The sequence below is a fragment of the Salmo trutta genome, chromosome 15 (genome assembly GCF_901001165.1).
Source record: "Salmo trutta chromosome 15, fSalTru1.1, whole genome shotgun sequence".
In the NCBI taxonomy this organism is placed as follows: domain Eukaryota; kingdom Metazoa; phylum Chordata; class Actinopteri; order Salmoniformes; family Salmonidae; genus Salmo; species Salmo trutta.
In genome coordinates, this window is record NC_042971.1 from 9,796,825 (window position 1) to 9,824,539 (window position 27,715).

Below are 27,715 nucleotides of genomic sequence, written 5' to 3' on the forward strand. Positions count from 1 at the left end.
TTAAGCACAGGCCAAATCCTAGAGGAAAACTTTGTTCAGTCTGCTTTCCAACAGACACTGGGAGACAAATGTACCTAAAACACAATGCCAAATATACACTGGAGTTGCTTACCAAGATGACATTGAATGTTCCTGTTACAGTTTTGACTTAAATAGGCTTGAAAATCTATAGCAAGACTTGAAAATGGCTGTCTAGCAATTATCAACAACCAACTTAACAGAGCTTGAAGATAAGGATCCGCCCCCTTTTTCAATTTTTGCCTAAAATGACATATATGACACAAGGATATGCATATTCTTGATACTATTTGAGGAAACAAGGAAACACTTTGAAGTTTGTTTAAATGTTAAATTAATGTAGGAGAATATAACACATTAGATCTGGTAAAAGATAATACAAAGAAAAAAAACATTGTTTTTTTTGTATTTTGTTTTACCATCATCTATGAAATGCAAGAGAAAGGCCTTAATGTATTATTCCAGCCCAGGCGCAATTTAGATTCTGGCCACTAGATGGCAGCAGTGTATGTAAGATTTTAGACTGATCCAATGAACCATTGCATTTCTATTAAACATTTTGAACATAGTGTTGTCTGTTCCTTCCAAACAACTCAACATTATTTTAATCTGTCCACAGAATATTTTACAAGTAGCGCTGTGGAACATCCCGGTGCTCTTTTGCGAACTTTTTTGGACAGCAGTGGCTTCTTCCATGGTGTCCTCCCATGAATCCTCCCTGTGAATGTTTAAATTATGTATTCAATATAGACAAGAAAAATACAATAATTTGTGTGTTATTAGTTTAAGCACACTATGTTTGTCTATTGTTGTAACTTAGATGAAGATCAGATCAAATTTTATGGTCAATTTCTGCAGAAATCCAGGTAATTCCAAAGGGTTCACATACTTTTTCTTGCCACTGTATATATATTATTCCCCCCCTTTTTTCTCCCCATTTAAAAAAAAAAATCTCATCTCATCGCTGCAACTCTCCAACGGGCTCGGGAGATGCGAAGGAGGAGTCATGCGTCCTCCGAAACATGACCCGCCTAACCGAGCTCCAAAACCCAGAAGCCAGCCGCACCAATGTGTCGGAGGAAACACCGCTCAGCTTACAGGCACCCAGCCCGCCACAAGGAGTCGCTAGGGAGCGATGAGCCAAGTAAAAGCCCCCTGGCAAAACCCTCCCCTAATACGGACAACGCTGGGCCAATTTTGCGCCGTCCTATGGGACTCCCGGGCCCCGACCAGTTGTGGCACAGCCCGGGAAAGAACCCGGGTCTGTAGTAACGCCTCTAACACTGCGATGCAGTGCCTTAGACGTTTGCACTACTCGGGAGGCCCCTGTTTCACCTTTTATATCATAATACTGTATTCTGTAGTGAAGAGGGATGAGGTGATTCATCGGCAAGCTATACTGTATGATTCAGGTTCTGATCTGATCAGAGCCTTTCATAATATGGGAGAGACGCTAGCCTGGGTTATCATTCTAAAGAGAAACTACCATTGGATCAGGTCTACTGTGATATCAAAGATCCACCACCATATTTTGTGTGGTTCTTTTCTGCATATGATTCCGCTTTTCAAGGACAAACCTACCACTGGTGTGCGTGGCCAAAGATCTCTATTTTCATGTCATCTGACCTGAAAATAGAGCTCTTTGGCCACGCAAATTTATAAAAAAAACAAAACTGAAATACCTTACCTACATTAGTATTCAGACCCTTTGCTATGAGACTTAAAATTGAGCTCAGGTGCATCCTGTTTCCATTGATCATACTTGAGATTGGAGTCCACCTGTGGTAAATTCAATTGATTGGACATGATTTGGAAAGGCACATACCTGTCTATATAAGGTCCCACAGTTGACAGTGCATGTCAGAGCAAAAACCAAGCCATGAGGTCAAAGAAATTATCCGTAGAGCTCCGAAACAGGATTGTGTCGAGGCACAGATCAGGGGAAGGGTACCAACACAATTCTGCAACATTGAAGGTTCCCAAGAACACAGTGGCCTTTATCATTCTCAAATAGAAGAATTTTGGAACCATCAAGACTCTTCCACGAGCTGTCCGCCCGGCCAAACTGAGAAATCGGGGGAGAGGGGCCTTGGTCAAGGAGGTGACCAAGAACCCAATGGTCACTGACAGAGCTCCTCTGTGGAGATGGGAGAACCTTCCAGAGGACAACCATCTCTGTAGCACTCCACCAATTAGGCCTTTATGGTATTGTGGCCAGACGGAAGCCACTCCTCAGTAAAAGGCACATGACAGCCGCTTGGAATTTGCCAAAAGGCACCTAAAGGACTCTCAGACCATGAGAAACAAGATTCTCTGGTCTGATGAAACCAAGATTGGATCGAGGGAAAGATGAACAGAGCAAAGTACTGAGAGATCCTTGATGAAAACCTGCTCCAGAGTGCTCAGGACCTCAGACCGGGGCGAAGGTTCACCTTCCAGCAGGACAACAACCCTAAGCACATTTCCAAGACAAAGCAGGAGTGGCTTCGGGATAAGTCTCTGAATGTCCTTGAGTGGCCCAGCCAGAGCCCGGACTTGAACCCGATCTAACATCTCTGGAGAGACCTGAAAATAGCTGTGCAGCAACGCTTCCCATCCAACCTGACAGAGCTTGAGAGGATCTGCAGAGAAGAATGGGAAAAACTCCCCAAATACAGGTGTGCTAAGCAACATACCCAAAAAGACTCGAGGCTGTAATCACTGCTAAAAGTGCTTCAACAAAGTTCTGAGTAAAGGGTCTGAATACTTATGCAAATGTTGGATTTCAGTAATTAAAAAAAAATACATATGCAAACATTTCTAAAAACCTGTTTTTGCTTTGTCATTATGGGGTATTTTGTGTAGATTGATGAGGGGTGAAAACGATTTAGTCAATTTTAGAATAAGCCTGTAACTTAACAAAATGTGGAAAAAGTCAAGGGGTCTGAATACTTTCCGAATGCACTGTAGATTGAACAGCTACTACTGTAACTCTAAAATATGGGCCTCTTGTATTGATGGCCAGGCCCTCTAATAGTGAATGTACATTACAATCTATTGGTCCTCTCTGATAGTTACAACAGGGTTGATATAAGGTAATTGAACATGAGCTATTCTGCTTAGGGATAATATTGATTAGAATAGTTTATTAATTAATTAATTTGTATTTAGTGATAATGATAGCAGACAGCACAATCAGTGTGAAATAGCTCGATACAACAGGGACACAATTGTAAAAGAACATGATGTACAAATATCAGAAAGGTGATTGATTGAAGACAGGGTATTCTGCATTTCTGAATTAGTTCTAGGCTCACCTTTCCGATCTCACTCTTCAGCTTGTACTGGTTCAGCTGGATACAGTTCTGCAGGAGGAAGAAAACAAAGGGATGACATTAAACGAGAAAATATGAAAGAAGAGATGGATGATTCATCCATCTACCATGTCTACCTGAGGAGAGAAATAGAACATTGGATGACTCAAATACAGCGCTGGATACATGAACAATATGTTCTCCACCGACTAGCTCGTTTTAGAGACGTTATTAGTGATGCCTACGGCCACTGAATTCTGTTTACAGTCATACATCCATTACAGTGCTGTATAAACTGCTTGGAGCTCCATAGCAACCACTGATAATGCATGTAGTCAACAAGGGACAAGGCAGAGAGAGGAGCAAAGAGTTAAACAGGGCAGAGAGAGATGGGAAAGAGGAGGAGATAGAAAGAAGAGGAGAGAGAAACTAAATATATCTATCTATCTATCGAGAGAGAGAGAGAGAGAGAGAGAGAGAGAGAGAGAGAGAAAGAGAGAGAGAGATGGACAGATGGAAAATAGTGAAAGGAAGGGAGAGGGGAGCTAGACCGCTCTTTCAGGGTCGGGTCGATCAAGAGAGAGAGACTTTAATTTAAGTTCTATTTTATAGAGCATAATACCAATAACACCTTGCGGTCAAACAGGGAAATGGTTCCAATCATTTTTCCACCATTCATTTTTCCCATAGGTAATTTTAGAAACACTTCAAATAAGGGCTGTGTTTCATGTAGGCTTACCCTGGTGTCATGTTTTGAAAACCGAGTAAATTTCTCTAGGATCAGGTGACTTGAATCAATATATTTACCTCCAACAAATGAAATGCTAAATAGCTGCTAATGTGGCTATCATAAAGAACTACAGATGCCATGATGATCTGGACGAGACAGCCGAATCAAGGCAAAGGTAAGAATCTCTGGATCAACTATATAATGTTAGGGTAAGAATCTCTGGATGAACTCTCTAATGTTAACTAAATGTAGTAATGAATAAATTGGCGAAATGTCTTTAAATGGACACTTCTGTGAACTGTCTTGTGCAAGTTTTACCTGTTAGCAAAGGTGTCAGCTAGAGATGACGTGCAGGAGATGGCAGGGATTTGTAGTTTTGAATGATGCCCACATTGATGCGAATTAGCATTTTCAAATCTGAGAGTAAATAGAGCTAAAAATATTGATAAAAGTCACCTTGTCCGAGAGAGATTTCCATGGTTATCAAAACGTTACACCAGGGTAAGCCTACATGAAACACAGACCTTATTTTAAGTGTTTCTAAAATCCCCAAGTGTTTCTAAAATCGCCCTGTTTGACCGCTAGGTTTTATGGGTATTATGACACCTCTAGTGTGGGGTTCTATAGGGTCAAGACCCAACAGTACATCAACAACATAAGAGGAAAGAACACGTGAGTGAAATAGAGAGAGAGAGAGAGAGGGAGGGGGAAAGAGAAGAGAGACAGAAAGAGATAGATGGACAGACAAGGGAAAATTAAAATAAAGAGGGAGAGAAGGAAGGAAAAATAATGAGAAAGGTGGGGATTTAAACTGGGTGCTGTTGCTAGCCTGCTCTGTTGGGTTGATCGATAGAGATAGAGAGAGACAAAGAGCGAAAGGAAAAGAGCGAGAACATTGAGTGATTGAGTGGAGTTCTCTCATTACGGTGAGAAAGCTGCGGTTTAGGCTTAGACAGCCCAGATCCTGGCCCCTGGAACTGGGGATCTGCACTGGAGCTGGGAGCATGTTTACAGACTGACTGGGGCTGAAACTAAGCCCTGGATACAGTCAATCAATGAATCAAACTTATTTTATAAAGCCCGTTTTACATTAGCAGTTGTCACAAAGTGCTTAACAGATACCCAGCCTAAACCCCAAAAGAGAGCAAGCAATGCAGAGGCAGAAGAGCACAGTGGCTAGGAAAAACTCCCTAGAAGGCAAGATCCTAGGAATAAATCTAGAGAGGAACCAACTACTGTACATTACAGGCCACAGACACACAGGGGGAGAGGGGAGTGTTCTACTGTGTAACGGGTGGGGTAGTGTAGTACAGCACAGAGGGTGAGGTAGTGTAGTACAGCACAGAGGGTGAGGGAGCGTAATACAACATAGAGGGTGAGGTAGCGTAGTACAGCACAGAGGGTGGGGTAGTGTAGTACAGCACAGAGGGTGGGATAGTGTAGTACAGCACAGAGGGCGAGGGTGTGTAGTACAGCACAGATGTTGGGGTAGTGTAGTACAGCACAGAGGGCGAGGGCGTGTAGTACAGCACAGATGTTGGGGTAGTGTAGTACAGCACAGAGGGTGAGGGAGTATAGTAGAGCACAGAGGGTGAGGTAGTGTAGTACAGCACAGAGGGTGAGGGAGTGTAGTACAGTACAGAGGGTGAGGAGAGGGTAGTACAGCACAGAGCGTGGGATAGTGTAGTACAGCACAGAGCGTGTGGTAGTATAGTACAGCACAGAGCGTGGTGTCGTGTAGTACAGCACAGAGCGTGGTGTAGTGTAGTACAGCACAGAGCGTGGTGTAGTGTAGTACAGCACAGAGGGCGAGGGCGTGTAGTACAGCACAGATGTTGGGATAGTGTAGTACAGCACAGATGTTGGGATAGTGTAGTACAGCACAGAGGGCAAGGGCGTGGAGTACAGCACAGAGGGTGAGGGAGTGTAGTACAGCACAGATGTTGGGATAGTGTAGTACAACACAGAGGGCGAGGGCGTGGAGTACAGCACAGAGGGTGAGGGAGTGTAGTACAGCACGGAGGGTGAGGGGAGTGTAGTACTGTACAGAGAGTGAGGAGAGGGTAGTACAGCACAGAGGGTGAGGGGAGTGTAGTACTGTACAGAGAGTGAGGGAGTATAGTAGAGCACAGAGGGTGAGGTAGTGTAGTACTGTACAGAGAGTGAGGAGAGGGTAGTACAGGACAGAGGATGAGGGGAGTGTAGTACTGTACAGAGAGTGAGGAGAGGGTAGTACAGCACAGATGTTGGGATAGTGTAGTACAGCACAGATGTTGGGATAGTGTTGTACAGCACAGAGGGCGAGGGCGTGGAGTACAGCACAGAGGGTGAGGGAGTGTAGTACAGCACAGAGGGTGAGGGGAGTGTAGTACTGTACAGAGAGTGAGGAGAGGGTAGTACAGCACAGAGGGTGAGGGGAGTGTAGTACTGTACAGAGAGTGAGGTAGCGTAGTACAGCACAGAGGGTGGGGTAGTGTAGTACAGCACAGAGGGTGAGGTAGTGTAGTACAGCACAGAGGGTGAGGTAGTGTAGTACAACACAAAGGGTGAGGGGAGTGTAGTTGTTTTTGTTTTTTTATTTCATCTTTATTTAACCAGGTAGGCTAGTTGAGAACAAGTTCTCATTTGCAACTGCGACCTGGCCAAGATAAAGCAAAGCAGTTCGACACATACAACAACACAGAGTTACACATGGAATAAACAAACATACAGTCAATAATACAGTAGAAAAAAGTCTACATACAGTATGTGCAAAGGAGGTAGGATAAAGGAGGTAAGGCAATAAATAGGCCAAGGTGACGAAGTAATTACAATATAGCAATTAAACACTGGAATGGTAGAGGTGCAGAGGATCAATGTGCAAGTAGAAATACTGGGGTGCAAAAGAGCAAGATAAATAAATAAATACAGTATGCGGATGTGGTAGTTGGATGGGCTATTTACAGATGGGCTACGTACAGGTGCAGTGATCTGTGAGCTGCTCTGACAGCTGGTGCTTAAAGTTAGTGAGTGAGATATGAGTCTCCAGCTTCAGTGATTTTTGCAGTTCGTTCCAGTCATTGGCAGCAGAGAACTGGAATGGAAGGCGGCCAAAGGAAGAATTGGCTTTGGGGGTGACCAGTGAGATATACCTGCTGGAGCGCGTGCTACGGGTGGGTGTTGTTATAGTGACCAGTGAGCTGAGATAAGGCGGGGCTTTACCTAGCAGAGACTTGTAGATGACCTGGAGCCAGTGGGTTTGGCGACGAGTATGAAGCGAGGGGCAGCCAACGAGAGCGTACAGGTCGCAGTGGTGGGTAGTATATGGGGCTTTGGTGACAAAACGGATGGCACTGTGATAGACTGCATCCAATTTGTTGAGTAGAGTGTTGGAGGCTATTTTGTAATTTACATCGCCGAAGTCAAGGATCGGTAGGATGGTCAGTTTTACGAGGGTATGTTTGGCAGCATGAGTGAAGGATGCTTTGTTGTGAAATAGGAAGCCGATTCTAGATTTAATTTTGGATTGGAGATGCTTAATGTGAGTTTGGAAGGAGAGTTTGCAGTCTAACCAAGAAACCTAGGTATTTGTAGTTGTCCACATATTCTAAGTCAGAACCGTCCAGAGTAGTGATGCTGGATGGGCGGGCAGGTGCGGGCAGCGATCGGTTGAAGAGCATGCATTTAGTTTTACTTGCATTTAAGAGCAGTTGGAGGCCACAGAAGGAGAGTTGTATGGCATTGAAGCTTGTCTGGAGGTTAGTTAACACAGTGTCCAAAGAAGGGCCAGAGGTATACAGAATGGTGTCGTCTGCGTAGAGGTGGATCAGAGAATCACCAGCAGCAAGAGCGACATCATTGATGTATACAAAGAAAAGAGTCGGCCTGAGAATTGAACCCTGTGACACCCCCATAGAGACTGCCAGAGGTCAACAGGCCCTCCGATTTGACACACTGAACTCTATCAGAGAAGTAGTTGGTGAACCAGACGAGGCAATCATTTGAGAAACCAAGGCTGTTTAGTCTGCCGATAAGAATGTGGTGATTGACAGAGTCGAAAGCCTTGGCCAGGTCGATGAATACGGCTGCACAGTAATGTCTCTTATCGATGGCGGTTAGGACCTTGAGCATGGCTGAGGTGCACCCATGACCAGCTCTGAAAGCAGATTGCATAGCGGAGAAGGTACGGTGGGATTCGAAATGGTCGGTAATCTGTTTGTTAACTTGGCTTTTGAAAGGCAGGGTAGGATAGATATAGGTCTGTAGCAGTTTGGGTCTAGTAGTACAGCACAAAGGGTGAGGGGAGTGTAGTACAGCACAAAGGGTGAGGTAGTGTAGTACAGCACAAAGGGTGAGGTAGTGTAGTACAGCACAGAGGGTGAGGACGTGTAGTACAGCACAGAGGGTGAGGAAGTGTAGTACAGCATAAAGGGTGAGGTAGTGTAGTACAGCACAGAGGGTGAGGTAGTGTAGTACAGCACAGAGGGTGAGGTAGTGTAGTACTGTACAGTATGGGGGATAAGTGGCGTGTGCCACTGCATAGGAAGAGCCAGAGAGGGTGTGAGTCAAGCGTAGTACTACAAGAGGTATGAAGACACAAACACACAGTGAGACAGAGTGAAAGGTATGCTACTGTATGTGGAGTGAGATGCAGGAAGTGAAAGTGAGTGAGCGAGAGAGAGAGGGACAGCGAGGGAGAGATAAAGAGAAACCGGACACTGTCGTTAGCCCATTGTGCCAGGTCCAGCTATTGTTTGGCGCATGCTCAGTGACATCTCCACTGCAGTATATACTGTATCTGAGCTGATGGATAAAGAGCTGGGCCATGCTGAAGGACATACAAAACATACAAAAGCATGCACACACACATGCGCGCGCACACACACACACACACACACACCTCAATAAATCACCCAGGTCTTCATAAATCACAATGTCTTACTCCATCACCTCATCATCATCAGAGTGGCCCTGTCCCCTCCCTACATGCTTAGAAAAAAGGGTTCTTGGCGGAGGGATAGGGTTCTACCAAGATTCGTTTTGAACTGAAGAACCCTTTTTGGAAGACAACGGTTCTTTGTAAGGCAAAGGGTTCTACCTAGAATCTTTAACATGCAGAGTAGCGTTTTGGGAAGAAAGGGTTATTTGATGATTCTTTGGAAGGCAAGAAGGGTTCTACATAAATATATCATATTTTCCAACATTCGGTATTGCAGGGTGATTTTCAGAATTGTTTATTTAATATGTGTTTTTGCATGTTTTTGTTTTTATTTAACCTTTACTTAACTAGGCAAGTCAGTTAAGAACAAATTCTTATTTTACAATGACGGCCATGTACATTGATTGGCTGATTAATGTTATGCTACACAAAGATAAATAACGTTTTTTTTATTACTAAACTAATCTGTTAGTAGTTGGATTTATTGCACCCATTACTGAGATGGTTGTTCCAGTTTAGATCATTGAGGTAGTCTCAGTATTCAATCTTCCCTAGCCTGGCAGTCAGTCTGAATGTAGGTTGCAGATGATACACATTTTTACTTGTTGGATATCCTAACACTGGCTGGATTCCAATAGGAATTACACATCACTTTGCAAGCCAACATAATGTGATTTGCAGGCCAGATGTGGCCTATAAACCAGGGGTTTCCTAACACCACTGCGTAATGGTATAACTAGGCCCTCAACTAAAGGCCTTATGATATATACTCAGTTTATTAGGTACACCACCCCATTCACTAAAATTGTTAACTCATACAGACAGTGAGTCACGTGGCCGTGGCTTGCTATATAAAGCAGGCAGACAGGCATTGAGCCATTCAGTTAGTGTTCGATTGAATGTTAGAATGGACAAAATGACTGACCTAAGTGACATTGAGCGTTGTATGATCATCTGTGCCAGGCGCGCCAGTTTCAGTCAGTGGTGGAAAAAGTACCCAAATGTCATACTTGAGCAAAAGTAAAGATACCTTCATAGAAAATTACTCAAGTAAAAGTGAAAGTCACCCATATAAAATACTACTTGAGTAAAAGTCTAAAAGTACTTGGTTTTAAATATACTTAAGTATCAAAAGCAAATGTAATTGCTAATATATACTTAAGTATTAAAAGTATAAATCATTTCAAATTCCTTATATTTAGCAAACCAGACGGCACAATTTTCTTGTTTTTTTATTTACGGATAGCCAGGGGCACACTCCAACACTCCGACATAATTTACAAACGAAGCATTTGTGTTCAGTGAGTCCGCCAGATAAGAGGCAATAGGGATGACCAGGGATGTTCTCTTGATAAGTGCATGAATTTGAGCATATTCCTGTCCTGCTAAGCATTCAAAATGTAACGAGTACTTCTGGCTGTCAGGGAAAATGTATGGAGTAAAAATTACATTATTTTCTTTAAGAATGTAGTGAAGTAAAAGTAAAAGTTGTAAAAAATATAAATAGTAAAGTAAAGCACAGATCCCCAAAATAATGACTTAAGTAGTACTTTAAAGTACTTTTACTTAAGTACTTTACACCACTGGTTCCAGTATCTCAAAAATGTCTGGCCTCCTGAGCTTTTCACGCACAACAATGTCTAGGGTTTACCGAGAATGTTGCAACAAACAAAAAACATCCAGTCAGCGGCAGTCCAGTCGGCGAAACAGCTTGTTAATAATGAGGTCGAAGGACACAAACAGGCAAATAACGGCACAGTACAACTGTGGTGTGCAGAACGCCATCTCGGAAAGCACAACTTGTAAGTCCTCGTCACGGATGGGCTACTGCATCAGATGACCCAGAAAGCCATTCCTCCCTCCCTCCCTCTATTACTCCACCCATCCCTCCACTCCCTTCTACCCTCTCGGGGGTGAGAGTTGCTGAGCTGTCATTTCCTTCTATGCATCTCTCCCTTGACACGTCTCTTCCTCCTCTCCTCGTCCATTGATTTCTCATTTCTCCTCATGTCTTACAGGGAGGATGGCTATCATGTTCCTCATTTAGTAACTGATCAAAACAAGTGTACTATGTAGGGAATAGGGTGTCATTTGGGATGCACCCTTAGACAAAGTCATGAATACTGTAGCTCACTAAGAGAATCTCCAACCAAGCAAACCTCCTGTGTAGCCTGCCTTAGTTTACTTAGCATGGAGGTGGAGAAGAGTATAAACTACACCTCCATTTTAGTTCTGTCCCTCAACTCGAAGTGGCCCTGTAGGAGAGAGTGATCAATAGTTTCTTCCAACCCCTCAGTGAGCGCAGAGACACACACACATACCTGAGTGCACTGCGGGAGGATAGACATTAGTCAACCCTGACTAAATATTGGGTGATGAGTCAATAATTAGAGAAGGGAGATTTATTGGTGCCACAACGCTGCTCATGCTTTTTCTGCAAAGTGGGAAGGTGATGCTGTCATTGTGGTTGGGAAGTGAGGAGAGAGTGTGGGGGGAGAGAGACAAAAGACGAGAGATGAGAGAGAGAGAGGAAAGGGAGAGATTCTACAGGAACATAAAATATATGAGACAAAGGATGTGGGATGCTATTGTGGATGTGGTTGTAATCATGCTTCTGTGTGCTGTGTTTTGTCGAATACTGTTAAAGTATCTCTGCATTGTTTGTTTCAGGTGTTTCTCTACAGTTTACTGTGTTTAATCCTCGGTTTAAAAACAAGAGACTGAAATTAAAGCCACATAAATCAAATGAATGGTGGAGAGGGGGGGATGAGGGAGTAGCAGGGAGAAAAATAGAGCAAGAAGGTACAGAAGGAGAAAGAAAGAGAGGCGAAGCATAGTGACTGAGAGAGAAAGAGACAGACAGAAACAATGACAAACATTGAAAAAAATACTCCACCGCTTAATAATAGAGGAAAAACATGTTCTCTCTATGCCATTATACTGTAGGTCAGGGGTTGGAACTTGATTCAGCCGCGGGCTGATTGTTGTCGGAGCGGATGGTCGAGGGGGCGGGACATAATTATAATCATTTGTACACTGCAAATTGACCACAACTAAGCCAAAAATATATATATATAATTTCATACCTTGATTACATTGAGACACGATCACATTCACTGAGTGTACTAAACATTAGGAACACCTGCTCTTTCCATGACATAGACTGACCAGGTGAATCGAGGTGAAAGCAATGATCCCTTATTGATGTCACTTGTTAAATCCACTTCAATCAGTGTAGATGAAGGGGAGGAGACACGTTAAAGAAGGATTTTTAATCCTTGAAACAATTGAGACATGGATTGTGTATGTATGCCATTCAGAGGGTGAATGGGCAACACAAAATATTTAAGTCTCTTTGAATGGGGTACGGTAGTAAGTGCCAGGCGTACCGGTTTGAGTGTGTCAAGAACTGCAACTCTGCTGGATTTTTAATTCTCAACCGTTTCCCGTGTGTATCAAGAATGGTCCACCACCCGAAGGACATCCAGCCAACTTGACACAACTTTGGAAAGCATTGGAGTCAACATGGGCCAGCATCCCTGTAGAACCCTGTAGAGTCCATGCCCCTACAAATTGAGGCTGTTCTGAGGGCAAAAGAGGGGGGTGCAACTCAATATTAGGAACTCAATATCCTAATGTTTTGCACACTCAGTGTATGTCTCTTCTTTTATTCATGGAAATAATTGGTGAACACATTTTTATTCTATTTACCCCTTTTTCTCCACAATTTCGTGGTTTCCAATTGGTAGTTACAATCTTGTCCCATCGCTGCATCTCCCATACCAACTCAGGAGAGGCGAAGGTCGAGAGCCATGTGTCCTCCAAAACACGAACCCTCCAAGCCACACTACTTCTTGACATGCTGCTCGCTTAACCCCGAAGCCAGCTGCACCAATGTGTCGGAGGAAACACCGTACAGCTGGCGACCGAAGTCAGCGTGCATGCGCCTGGCCCACCACAAAGAGTCGCTAGAGCGCAATGGGACAAGAACATCCCAGCCTGCCAAACCCTCCCCTAACCCGGACGACGCTGGGCCAATTGTGCACCATGTCTTGGGTCTCCCGGTCGTGGTTGGCTGCGACACAGCCCGGGATTGAACCCGGGTCTGTAGCAGTGGAGGCTCCTCAGTGAAATTTCATTTAAAAAATTTAAAAAAGTGAAACATTAAAAAAGTTATCCTTTTTAGATAAAGCTATACTAAATATATTCATGTCAAAAAAATTATTGATTAAAATACACTGTTTTGCAATGAAGGTCTACAGTAGCCTCAACAGCACTGTCTGGGGTAGCACCATGGTGTAGCCGGAGGACAGCTAACTTCCGTCCTCCTCTGGCTGCATTGACTTCAATACAAAATCTAGGAGGTTCATAGGCCTCACTCCCTTCCATAGACATACATGGTAATTATGACCACTTCCGGAGGACGTCCTCCAAACAATCAAAGCTTTTGCAGTATGAACTGACATGTTATCCATCCAATAATAGAATTAGGATCAGAGAATTAACCTAGTGTGTTGTGTTGGGGTTATGCCACAGAGCATTATGGGGGTTCTATGTGTTGCTTGGTGTCATTGCTGGATAAAGATTAAGATTGAAGAGTGATAGTTGAGCATTTTCTTTATATTATTCAACTCAAATGTGTTTTTTCTAATTACAGGAGACGGAGGAGGTTTGCACACTCAGTGTATGTCTCTTCTCAATTATAAATTGTTTTTCTTGGTTTTAGAACTTTATTTTTATCACACCCTGATCTGTTTCACCTGTCCTTGTGCTCGTCTCCACCCCCCTCCAGGTTTCACCCATCTTTCCAATTATCTCTGTGTATTTATACCTGTGTTCTCTGTCTGTTTGTTTCCAGTTCGTCTTGTTTGTTCAAGCTTACCAGCATGTTTCCTGTCAGCTTCTATCTTTTCCCAGCCTCTCTTTTCTCGTCCTCCTAGTTTTTGACTGTACCTTTGCTCCACCTCTGGATTACTGAACTCTGCCTGTCCCTGACCCTGAGTCTGCCTGCTGTCCTGTACCTTTGCCTTACCCCAGATTATCGACCCCTGCCTGCCTTGACCTGTCTTTTCCCTGTTGCTACAATAAACATTGTTACTTCGACAGTCTGCATCTGGGTCTTACCTTGATTCCTGATCATTTTTGTGTCCAGTTAGTGCAATTTATTTACATTTTCCTTGCTAACTTCAGTAGCTAGCTAGCTACCAGCTTGAGTGTGCTGTTTTCTCCACCAGAATGGTAGAATGGCCAACAATGCCAAAAATATGCTGGACTTTTTGTTGAAGAACCCCTTTCATTCTCTGGGGTACACAGAAAAGGTGGGAATTAACAGGGAGCCTTTCATCAAGCCGCCTGTATTGCTGGCCTTGCCTGCTTTTTTGAAAGTCTGAGCCTTGGTCAAAAGGTGGGTACAGTGACCTGAAGAACATTGAGCTAAACGGCAAAACAAAAGCAGGGAGCAGATAAATGCCTACATCAGATTCCACCTTCTGGGGAAAAAGCTGCATCGATTATGACAAAGGTCTGCGTATTCAAACAAGAAAGTAAGAAGAAAAAGGGATGTTTCAACACCACTGCGTTTTTGGCCATGCAAGAATTTGCTTTTAGAGGACACACGACAAGACGGAAAGTTCCGCCAACAAGGGCAACTACAAGGAGCTTGCAGAGATAATTGCACGTTACAATGCTTTACTTGCTGAACATATCGAACTTTCGACTGTCTTTTCTGGGATGTCAAAAACAATTCCGAATGATTTGATAGCTACCATCCATTAAAAGTTAGATTAAAGACGCAGCACATTTTTTTGAGTGTGCTCAGCTTTCCACTTTCCTCCAGTATTTATTTAGCAAAGATGATAACACATAATCACTCCGGACAGACACAAGCAAAAACTCATGACATAAATGTTGCAGCATTAGAAATCGGAAATTCTGTATGGGATGAAAACAAGACTATGTTTCAGTCTGATCAACCGTAGGCTACTAATAATAGCAGATGCATACAGCCTATGCGCCCTGTCCATCTGGTCAGGGTAAACTAATTGGTAACGTTATGTATTTATAGTCCATTTGTGTGTCAGGAGAAAATGTGAATGTGATCAAATTTAGTTTATATTCAAAATTGGGCTGGCTAGGCTGCCTATACATTTTTATTTCCAATGTTATTAACTGGAATTAATCAATCAACCTCATAGTGATGACAGAGTAAAAAAATGTAGAAGGCCTACAGTTGCATTGGCCTGCATGATGCAAACATGCATAAAGCAAGCTCAGCCTTGTGAGTTTTGAGTATTGTGAGTATTGTCTATGCTTCTCCTAATCTAGTCTAAAGTCGTGGATGTCGATTATGGCAGCCCCCCACACTTCTCTGATTCAGTTGGGTTAAATACGGAGGACACATTTCAGTTGAATGCATACGGTTGTACATCTGACTAGGTACCCTTTTTCTTTCCCCTAAATATACTGTATATGAACAAATATAAGGTGATGACCACTCCAATACACTACCATTGTCAACTTTCTCCTGACATGAACTGAAGCCACATCTCACGAGCCCGCTCAACCACTGGCACATTGGATGTTCCGCACCTATACCGTGGGTCTCCCATCCTCCTCAATTTTTCAAGTCACCAGCCTCCACTTGTCTGTAGTGATGCCTCTAGCACTGCGATGCAGTGCCTTAGACCGCTGCTCCACTTGGGAGGCCCAGTGAACACATTTTTTGCTGAATTCCTGATGATTTTAGTATTTTTTTATTAAAAACAATCACCCGTGGGATGGTTTCAGGTTTGCTCAAAAATGCTAAAACTAGCAGGAATTCAGCAGGAAAATTGTTTCGTTTAGGGAATCTGTTCACCAAGTATTCCCACGAATGGATGTTGCCGACCCCTGCCGTAGGTTATCCATTGTGGGTGAGGTCAGAAGCATTTCCTGGTTCCTTGTCAATCAGCACCGCTATAGCCTGTATACCTCCACAGAATGCACAGCGTGAACAACGTTCATGCGTCCCAAATGGCACCCTATTCCCTAAAAGTGCACTCCTTTTGACCAGAGCCCTACGGGGAATAGGGTGCCATCTGGGACAGATCCTAAGCCCGGATTCTGCTAACCTCTGTGCGTCCCATATGACTCCCTATTCCCTATATAGTGCACTATTTCTGACCAGAGCCCTATGGGTCCCGGTCAAAAGTAGGGCACTAGGGAACAAGGTGCCATTTGAGACAAACTGACAGCCAGAGCCAGAAAGAACTCTTAAACTGCTCATTCCCACATTTGTATTTCTGAACATTCTCCATGTGTCAGTCAGAGTGGCTAGCATGTTATACCAAAGTAGGATACACTCATCTCCCTACCTGACAGTTCTACTAACTGAACTGAAAAAAGAGAGGAAAACCAACCTTTCATGAAAAAGAGAGTCTTTCAGAGAAGCTGGTGGAATACACTCAACTGATGTACAACACATTTGGCATAATGGTTGTGATTCAACAGAGTTTCTCTGAACAAAAACAAGTACACAAGGGTTGTGCAGACAAAACCTCTATCACAAAAATATAAGATGTTTCATAACGATTGTGAAAAATTCATTTTACATCAGATGTGAAACCTAATTGTGTACAGGTCCTTAAATGTAAGAAATAGTCTATATACTACACTGGTTATTTCCTTCTCATTCCATGTCCAGACAACCAACTCCTGAGCCTCTCTGTACATAAAACACCATGCCACTTTGAGTGTTTATCAGGGGGCTGGTATAGAGGAGGATGTGTCCCACACAAGGTAAAGCGGTATTGACTAACAGTCATGATCCCTTCTCCTGCTCTCTCTGTCCGCCCATAGGATGTCATTATCAGCACGCACAAACTACACACACACACACACACACACACACACACACACACCTCTCTCAAACACACACGTGTGACTTGATTGCACCTACATGTAAGTGAGTGATTCAGGTACCTGCTGAGCTCACCGATGTGACCAATCAACCACATGTTCTTTATGCAATTACCCTAATTCTAATACAACACTCAATAATGACGTGAAGACTGATGTACTCTGACATTCACTAATTCTCCAAAGATACATTTTAATGGGAAGAAAATGACAGGAAGTCTCAATTGAATGCATGACTGGAGATATGTATTTGTTTTACCGGTAATACACAATTCCCCACAGTATTGCAATTGGATCCACTTGGGTATTAACTATTAGGTACATGATTTGGATTCCAGTTCTTGAGGAGTGTATAGTCGAAGATTAACTGAAGTAGTGAAGAGTAAGTCTTCATCCCAAATGCCACCATATTCCCTATTAAGGGGACTACTTTTGACCAGGGCTCTAGGAAATAGGGTGCCATTTAGTACGCACTCTTGGAGACTATTTCCTAGTGCTCGCTCAGATGAGACCAGATGGTAATTCAGCTAGAGGCAGAATATTCAAGATGTAGATTACAGATTTCATGTCCCCGAGCAGAGCACTGATTCATTCAGAGCACACATGTAGGCTACACGCACTGAACAAACACACACACACACACACACACACACACACACACACACACACACGCTGTTAAGACTTAAGCTCTACGAGAGAGAAATCTCCTGAGCTGACCCCTCTGTCTGACTGACCGCTTAGTGGCACATCACACGCAGGACATTCACTTTCTATCTAATACAGAAACAGAAGTCTACTTTGCATTAAAAAGCACGAGTCACAATAGCACGATGGACCATACAATCCTACTCATTCAATGTCTGAGAACCCTGGTCACAACACGCACAGCTAAAACACGCACGACAACCTTGACTGCAACAAGGAGAAAATATGATTTTTTTTTCACTAGCTTTGGTTCGTGTCCTCAACATTTTGTATTTTATTCTATTCATCCTTTATTTAAACCCAGATGAACGTGAACCTCTTGATATTCTGCCAGATGCTCTACCACTTAACTATGCCTCCAAACCCCTTATAACCCTAACAGTTAGCCCTCTTAATTCAACTCAATTTATTCCAGAGGAGCAATAATAATGTTTATTTCATTGAATTGAATTTCTCTCCCTCTCCCTGTGTAGGTGCAGAGTCAGTTCTCTCACCTCGGCGTCTGAGATGGAGACCCGTTTGGACTCCACGGTGGGTCTGCGTACCACACGGGGGGAGACGTGAGCCCCTCCTGACCTCCCAGATGGGTACGTGCCCCGCTCCTGTAGCGACAGCTTCCTCCCTGAGAGGTGTGGCCGCTGAGCAGGGCCCTTCTTAGCTCCTACTTGCTGAGCCCCAATCCTCACGCCATTGGCCGGTGAGCCGCCCGTCTCAGTGGTCGTCACAGTCACGGTGGCCATCATGGCAGTGAGGTCACTGCGGTCAGGGGTCATTGGGTCGGGGTCAGGGCTGAGGTCGTCCCTTCTGCAGCCCGGGTCGGTACTCATCGCCATCACTGGATGGAGGGATGGGGGAGCGCAGGACGATGAGGAGGTGAGAGCCCACCAGCATCAACGTGGTGTGGGTCTGGGCCAGCCTGGGGGAGCACTGGATCTGCAGGGAACCGAGAGAGGCGAGAGGGATGAGTTCACATTTCTTTACCCGGGAGGTCTCATTGAGGTCAGGAGACCTCTTTTCCAAGAGCTGGCCAAGATGGCAGCTCAATAAAAAGCCATAGACCAAACACACTACTATGGTATGGATATCATATGAAATGAATGATATGGACATTGATATTGTGTTATGTTCCATGATTAACAGGTAAGTGATAACAACCAGAACAATGTAATCTACCCAATAACATGTATCACAATATACTGTGTAGTTTGATTGAGTCAAGTTCACATATCTAAAAAGGTCACACTGTCATGTGTAGGAAGTTTATGACATTGTGCTCTGAGGACAGCCAAGGTAAATAACTACTAAAGGACAGTGTTTTGTCATCCAGACACCTCAGTGCCCCTCTTCTATCTCTCCCTCTCTCTCCCTCTCTCTCTCTCTCTCTCTGTGAGAAGCCGATTGTTCCAGCAGGGCCGGCCAGCAGATTAAGTCGTCCAAGCGTGTGTGTGTGTGTGCGTGTGTGTGCCGCGTGTGTAGTTGTCTAGGCATGGGTGATCTAATTGAAATAAATGACCCTGTGATGAAAGTCAATCTAGGCCCAGCACAGTTAATTATGATCCATTCCTCTGGACATGCCTCTACTGTGAGTGTGTGTGTGTGTGTGTGTTAACACAGCTCTGATCAACAACATCCACTTTCTCATGCAATTACACCGAGTGTGTGTAGGTGTATGTGTGTGTGCTTGAACCTGTGTGACAATCACGGCAGATCTTTGTTCATTGTGAGCCCTTTTATCACAAATGTAAATCAGGGAAGTAGATAGTCATAGTGAGCTGGTATCAAAGCAAGGCTGTGCAGCCAGTTGGTTGATGTGTTGTTGTCTCTGCAGATGAGAGAACACAGATATGCAAAGTGGACCAGATCTACTCCATCCAGTTATCCATCCAAAGGCCAGGGAGGGAAGAAGAACTGATGAGAAATCTCTCACGTTACAATCCTTCCATCTCAAAGAGCCCTTCTACATATATCTTAGTCAGGGAGTAACACACACAGTGAGTAATGCACGCACGCACCCACACATACACACACGTGCACACACACACACACACACACACACACACACACACACACACACACACACACACCCCCTTAGTGAAAAGCTGCTATGTGAAGGTGATTAATGCTTTTACCTCCAAGAGCTCAATGTGTCCACCTCTTTAGGGTTGATAATCCAGACAAAGGGGCTTGATTGGATATAAAATGGTGAATCTATTTACAATAACCTTTGTGAGGAGTTTCAGTTGTCTGAATATCAATACTCTGTTAGAGGTTACATTCAGAGAAGTGAATTGGGACATCGTCATCTTCTGCTATTCCTGAGATTTCTCAGGACACGAAAACCCTATCCGTTTAGTTGGACTAAGAGTGCCTCATATTCTAAAATAGCTGAGTGCTCCAGTTTTAACTTGGGTCAAATGATTTCATGCCGCATTTTATTTTTCACCAGGGCAGTCTTGGCTCCATGTCAATTGGAGTCTTTTCACAGAAACATACATGTTTGATTTTATCAAGTATCACTGCCTCTCTCTCACTCACAACAAGCACGGCAGGACACACATATCAGGGGGGGGGAATAAATATGGCGTTCTCTTTTCCACAAAGGGGAAGGCAATTTGTTTCCATCCCTGGAGGGATAACAGTCAGGGCTTATTGAAATGGAGAACTCTGTGCTTCAGCAGACAAAGTGTCCATTTAAGTGTGTGTGTGTGTGTGTGTGTGTGTGTGCCCACATGAAAAAACACTTCAGCTCAATATAGAATACTACAGTACTTAGAATTCTGAAGTAAACAGTAGTATACTGTTCTACACAATGTAGTATACCTTGATCATGTGTAGTACTTACTGTAGAATTTTGTAGTATACTGTTGGAATACTATAGTGCACTACAGTCCACAAAAACACTACAGTAATTACTATAGTGCATACAATTTCTTTTTTATATACTACAGTGTATACTATAGTATATGATAGTATTTGTTAATGTGGGTGCCAGCATGTGTACGTGTGTGTGTGCTTGCGTGCGAGCGTTTGTGTGTATGTGTGTGTGTGTGCGGGCGTACTTGTCGACCCCACCATGACAGTTCCATCACAGTGGGCGGGCAATCTCAGTCCTGGAGGGCTGGCTGCTTGTTGCCCCTGACAACCATTAATGTGGAGGATATTGACAACGCACACATGAATTCAACCAAAATATTACAGCTTATAGCTTCCAATGTTCCCCGGTCTGATAACTGTTGTTCTACCTAACAGTTGGGAAAGCCTTTTAATTGATTGGGATGGTGGTTGAGGCGGAGAGGAGTGGCGGACGCAGGGGAGGGAGAGAGTTAGAGACAAATACCATTGACTCTTGACCCCATTGAAAAGCCACTTACTGGTATTAACCGTTCTCTATTAGCTACAGCAGCACTCTAGTCTTCAGGACCCATTCATAGGGACTGAGCCAATCAGGGAATGGTATTCATATGTCAGGGAGAGAAAGAGTTCTAAACAAGAGGATGTGATGACTTCTAATAAACAAGAGGATGTGATGACTTTTAATAAACAAGAGGATGTGATGACTTTTAATAAACAAGAGGATGTGATGACTTCTAATAAACAAGAGGATGTGATGACTTCTAATAAACAAGAGGATGTGATGACTTAATAAACAAGAGGATGTGATGACTTTTAATAAACAAGAGGATGTGATGACTTTTAATAAACAAGAGAACTGTGATGACTTTTAATAAACAAGAGGATGTGATGACTTTTAGTAATTATTATTTGCAATGACAACCCGCACAGAAAATTTGCTGAAATCTTGGTGTTGAGGTAAAAAGTGTTGTATCTGAGTATTGATTCAAGTAGTAACACCAGCGGGATTGAAATTGACACCACCTGCAGTGAATAAATGAAGTGTTATTTTAAATCACAATGGAATCACCACCGCGTGGTGTTGTTAATCGGCTGTGTTGTCACTCTCTCAGAGGGAAAAAGACATGGGAGGGGGCTCATTATTATATCATTCCCAGTATGCTTTGTTGCAGGTTTCTTTTTAGAATAGTGAATTTTAATATCTATGTTTCTGCATGCACATTGATTGATACATTGATCTAATACTACACAAAGATAAATAACATACATTTTTCTAAACTAATCCAATCTGTAAGTGGTTGGACTTATTTCACCTGTTTTTGAGATGGTTGTTCCAGTTTTATGGTTCAGGTAGTCTCATTTATCAATCTTCCCTACCTTGGTAGCAGTGCACCTCTCCGTTTTGGAATGTTTCGTTCCCGGAACTATTTGGCCGGATCCGGTACCTCTCGCAGCATGAAAAATAATTGTCACTTTTTGCAGTGTAAAAAATTGAATAAAGGTGATCAAAGTTCGTTCAATTTGCCTCTCTTAGATCGTTTTTTTTTATTATGTGAAAAAGTAGATTTTCAGCCTGATATTCTAAGAGTTGATTTTGGTTTGGTTGGCCCGGGATTATGATTTGCGTAACATTGTAACCTATGTTTTGACTTCCTTTGATTATCTCCCCTATATCTGTCTGTTCCCCGCTTCAGCATTGATTGTGATATGTCCTTGTTTACCCGTGTGCCGACGCTGTTCTTGTCTTGTTCCATGTCTGTTCCGAATAAATGTGTGACTCCCCGTACCTGCTTCTCTACTCCAGCGTTGGTCCTTACATATCTCCAGCGTAGCACTTAATCATTTCATTATAAAATCATAGCCTCGCAAAGGGTTCAGGAGGAGCTGCAGCAACCCTGATAAATTTAAATACAATTGCCAAAGTGATAGAATAACTGTTCTGTTCAGAAATAAATGAAATAATTCAGAATAGCCTACTACACCATGAAAATGGCCATAATTTAGCCACAGAGGATCAACAGCTTATTTTAAAAAAAATAGCCTTGCTGTGGATTGTGTGTAGCCCAATAACAAGGCATAGCCTACAGTCGGTAACGCACGGCAAATCTGTCAGTGAACAGCATGCAGACAAAACAGGCCTTTTGCAATATTTCAAATATTGGAAACCAAATGGCTCCTGCTGAAAAGAGAAGACTCTAATCTGTCTACTGTAGACTAACAAAATATTTGATCAACTTCCAAATATTGTTTTGCAAAGTAAAACAAGAGCGAGATATAGGCTTTTGGCACGAATTCTTTGGCCATCACTGGTGAGTGAGCTGCGCATCATTGGGTGAGTCAGTGAAACTGGAAAGCATGTTTAGGACTATAATTTCCTCCTCATATTGTAGCTTACAATATGTCTCCACACACCTAGGCCTAGGCTACTGATGGATTCAAGGTAGTTTCTATTGATCTCATATTCTCAGTTTGTCAGTGTCAAAGTAGCTTGTCATTTCGATCATTTGCGCGGTATTAAAAAAACATTCTGCCATTCTGCCAAACGCATAAAATGCATTTCTAAAAAGGTCCAATGCACTACGCAAATGCGATGATATGCATGCAATGCTTTATTATTAAAGGTGATTTTTTTTTCTCATGCGTTCCAGTACCCCCAGAGCACCCCCCTACCGCGCTCACTTTTTTTCCCCTGGCACCTCCCAATTTACAAATCAAGCACTGCTTGGCAGTCATTCTAACTACAGTTGCGGGTGATTAAAAGTTTGAATTGTTGGCTAACCTAACTGTAGCTGGATTACAATAGGAATTATAGAACACTTTGCAAGCCGGCATAATGTGACCTGCCGATGGGGCCGCAAACCAGGAGTTTCAGACCATTGTGTTAGGGTAAAACTAGGCTGTCGAAGTATGGTATTGTCAAAATTAAGTTATGTATTGTCATAAATAATATAATTTTTATGATCAAATATTATATTAGGCACTCAATTGGTGAAGGCTATAGGACTGAAAGCCACTAAATGCAACAATCATGTTTCTGTCACTAGCAAACACAGTCATGGGTGGTACTGGTACCTCTAAAATCACTCGAAAGGCACCCTGGGGAATAAATATGCAAATAAGGCTTTACACCCTACAGTGTTAAAACAACTACCCAAAACAAGTTACTAACAAGTTCCCTAACACTGAGAAAGTGCTAATTTAAGTCGGAATTTGAAACACACATTGTGTTAGGGACCCAACACTCTTGGGGTGTTAGTTTATCAACAATTTCAAAAGTGTTAGTTTAACACTATTTGAGATGGTCACATATAATTTAGAAGAAAGTGGGTGTTAAACTTCCGATCACAAATTTGCTGTGTGGCAAGAGGCGACTGAAGCTAGCACAGAAGTGACTGAGGGAGGGGAATGGGAGCTAGGAGAAAAGTTTTTCACTTTCACACTACCACCACCAAACATATGGTGTAATTCCATATGGTTGAATACGGTTAATTGAGCAGTTCACATCTCCTCTGCTGTCTACAACTGAATAAAGCCATGATGAAAATGCCAGAACAGATTGAAAAAGCCTGACATCATCTTGTGTGTGTGAGTCTGTGTTCTCCATGACGTTTACGGATACATCAGGAGCCCCAACCTTCTTGTTTGAAGCACATTTGGGAACCATTTTAACCCCATTTGGGCTCCTCTACTTCCATCCAATCCAATAATAATAATAATAATAATAATAATAATACAAGCTTATTTTTTCATAGCATATTGTAGAGGCAGAGCAAAGGAAATGTATAAATAAATACATAATTGACGGTGGAAAAACTTATAGAGATCCTTTTATGAATGAGAGCCAAATTTCCACATCTTTCTCCCAATTCATATTGAAAGTACATTCGTTCGCCAAACTAATTAGGAGGAGACGAAGAGAGTGCATACAGGTTCTTCTGATTGACACATGTTCCTCTATTAGCAACCCATATCTCCCTCCTGCTCTGTCTCAATTTGTCTTCTAAATTGGTTTGTTGTGTCCCAGGCAGCAAGTAAAGACTGCGAAGGCCAAAATGGAGATAATTTATAGGTTTTCAGAGCGAGACAGCGCTGAGCGGATAGCACCATGAATAAATCTCAATAATACTACTGATGAAAAAAACAAAAATTCATTGAGTTGTTTTTATGCCATAGCACGAATTGGAAATGAGGTTTTCTCGCTCCACACTGAGTTGTTTTCTCACTGGGTTTCATTCCCAGTTGACAGCTGAGTCATTGATATAACACTGTGACTATATACATAGTGTGTGTGTCTATTTCCTTGTGTATTAAAAAAAGCCTCCTTTCTCTAGATAGCTGGAACACAAGCTTGTACGTGACCTTGAAGGCTTAGACATAAATGATCATGTTGTCAGCATGTAGTCTAATCTCCATCCACCAACACAAAACTCTCTCTACAGATTGGAGGGCAGTGGAGGTCATTCTCTCTTTCTCTTTCTCTCCCCCTGGTATAATGAATGTGTGTTTGTGTGTAGAAAATCTATAAAAATCTTGATCACAGATAGCAGTGTGTTGGTGAATGAGGACCCCAGAGTACTGTATGCTGTTGATGTGATGGGTATTGATTTACAGGCTAGAAGCTCCTGAGGCGGAAGAGAGAGCACACTGACAGAAAGCACAGGCCTTCTGTGCCTACGGAGTATTACACTGGGACCAATTTAGCTCAGTCAAACTAGGCATTGGCATTTTAAATAATTTCACTATTCGAATAATATCATTATTCTTACCCCCCGTATATCCGGATAGTCGAAATACATGTGTTTAAAAAAAAAACATGTTTAAACTTGGGAGAGAGGTGCCACAGTACAGGGACATTGAGAGTGAGCTAAATAAATGTGAATACTTGATACTAATGCTACATCTACCATGGTTACGGGGAGAGGCACAACACTAGAATCGCTACTATCGTTACAACTCCAGGAGCTATAGTACCAGTCAAATGTTTTGACACACCTACTCATTCAAGGGTTTATCTTTATTTTTGCAATTTTCTACATTGTAGAATACTAGTGAAGACATCCAAACTATGAAATAACACATATGGAATCAAGTAGTAACCAAAAAAGTGTTAAACATGGCCTCCACTGCCCTGTAGAGAGTTTTGTGTTGGTGGATGGAGATGAGACTACATGCTGACAATATGATCATTTCTGTCCAAGCCTTCAAGGTCACGTACAGGATTGTGTTCCAGCTACCTAGAGAAAGGAGGCTTTTTTAATACACAAGGGAATAGACACATACGTACACACTATGTACAGTCGTGGCCAAAAGTTTTGAGAATGACACAAATATTAATTTTCACAAAGTCTGCTGCCTCAGTTTGTATGATGGCAATTTGCATATACTCCAGAATGTTATGAAGAGTGATCAGATGAATTACAATTAATTGCAAAGTCCCTCTTTTTTCATGCAAATGAACTGAATTCCCAAAAAACATTTCCACTGCATATCAGCCCTGCCACAAAAGGACCAGCTGATATCATGTCAGTGATTCTCTCGTTAACACAGGTGTGAGTGTTGACGAGGACAAGGCTGGAGATCACTCTGTCATGCTGATTGAGTTTGAATAACAGACTGGAAGCTTCAATAGGAGTGTGGTGCTTGGAATCATTGTTCTTCCTCTGTCAACCATGGTTACCTGGAAGGAAACACGTGCCGTCATCATTGCTTTGCACAAAAAGGGCTTCACAGGCAAAGATATTGCTGCCAGTAAGATTGCACCTAAATCAACCATTTATCAGATCATCAAGAACTTCAAGGAGAGCGGTTCAATTGTTGTGAAGAAGGCTTCAGGGCGCCCAAGAAAGTCCAGCAAGCGCCAGGACCGTCTCCTAAAGTTGATTCAGCTGTGGGATCGGGGCACCACCAGTACAGAGCTTGCTTAGGAATGGCAGCAGGCAGGTGTGAGTGCATCTGCACGCACAGTGAGGCGAAGACTTTGGAGGATGGCCTGGTGTCAAGAAGGGCAGCAAAGAAGCCACTTCTCTCCAGGAAAAACATCAGCGACAGACTGATATTCTGCTAAAGGTACAGGGATTGGACTGCTGGTAAAGGGGTAAAGTAATTTTCTCTTATGAATCCCCTTTCCGATTGTTTGGGGCATCTGGAAAAAAGCTTGTCCGGAGAAGACAAGGTGACACATCAGTCCTGTGTCATGCCAACAGTAAAGCATCCTGAGACCATTCATGTGTGGGGTTGCTTCTGAGCCAAGGGAGTGGGCTCACTCACAATTTTGCCTAAGAACACAGCCATGAATAAAGAATGGTACCAACACATCCTCCGAGAGCAACTTCTCCCAACCATCCAGGAACAGTTTGGTGGTGAACAATGCCTTTTCCAGCATGATGGAGCACCTTGCCATAAGGCAAAAGTGATAACTAAGTGGCTCGGGGAACAAAACATCGATATTTTGGGTCCATGGCCAGGAAACTCCCCAGACCTTAATCCCATTGAGAACTTGTGGTCAATCCTCAAGAGGTGGGTGGACAAACAAAACCCCACTAATTCTGACAAAGTCCAAGCATTGATTATGCAAGAATGGGCTGCCATCAGTCAGGATGTGGCCCAGAAGTTAATTGACAGCAAGCCAGGGCGGATTGCAGAGGTCTTGAAAAAGAAAGGTCAACACTGCAAATATTGACTCTTTGCATCAACTTCATGTAATTGTCAATAAAAGCCTTTGACACTTATGAAATGCTTGTAATTATACTTCAGTATTACATAGTAACATCTGACAAAAATATCTAAAGACAACTGAAGCGGCAAACTTTGTGAAAATTAATATTTGTGTCATTCTCAAAACTTTTGGCCACGACTGTATATAGTCTAAGTGTTGAGAGAATGCCAAGAGTGTGCAAAGCTGTCATCAAGGCAAATGGTGGCTACTTTGAAGAATCTCAAATATAAAATATATTTTGACTTGTTTAACACTATTTTGGCTAATACATGATTCCATATGTGTTATTTATTGTCTTCATTATTATTCTACAATGTAGAAAATAGTAAAAATAAAGAAAAACCCTGGAATGAGAAGGTGTGTCCAAACTGTTGACCCTGCGTAGTCATTTGAATAACTCTACCTACATGAACATATTACCTCGACTAACCAGTGCCCCCACACATTGACTCTGTACCGGTACCCCCTGTATATAGTCTCGCTATTGTTATTTTACTGCTTCTCTTTAATTACTTGTTCCTTTTATTTCTTATTCTTGTTTGTGTTTTATAAACTGCATTGTTGGTTAGGGGCTTGTAAGTAAGTAT

The 27,715-nt window shown here is 42.7% G+C and overlaps 1 protein-coding gene across 1 annotated transcript in view; it reads right to left on the minus strand.

Annotated features, from left to right (window-relative positions):
• LOC115148445 (calcium/calmodulin-dependent protein kinase kinase 1) overlaps window positions 1-27,715 on the minus strand; it is a 135,946-nt gene that overhangs the window by 82,292 nt on the left and 25,939 nt on the right. Inside the window, exons 2-3 of the mRNA XM_029690337.1 lie at window positions 18,055-18,493; window positions 3,315-3,362 (exon numbers count right to left, since the gene is read on the minus strand). Of these exons, the coding sequence (XP_029546197.1) occupies window positions 3,315-3,362; window positions 18,055-18,393 (387 nt within the window). The 5' untranslated portion in view covers window positions 18,394-18,493. The remainder of the gene's footprint in view (window positions 1-3,314; window positions 3,363-18,054; window positions 18,494-27,715) is intronic.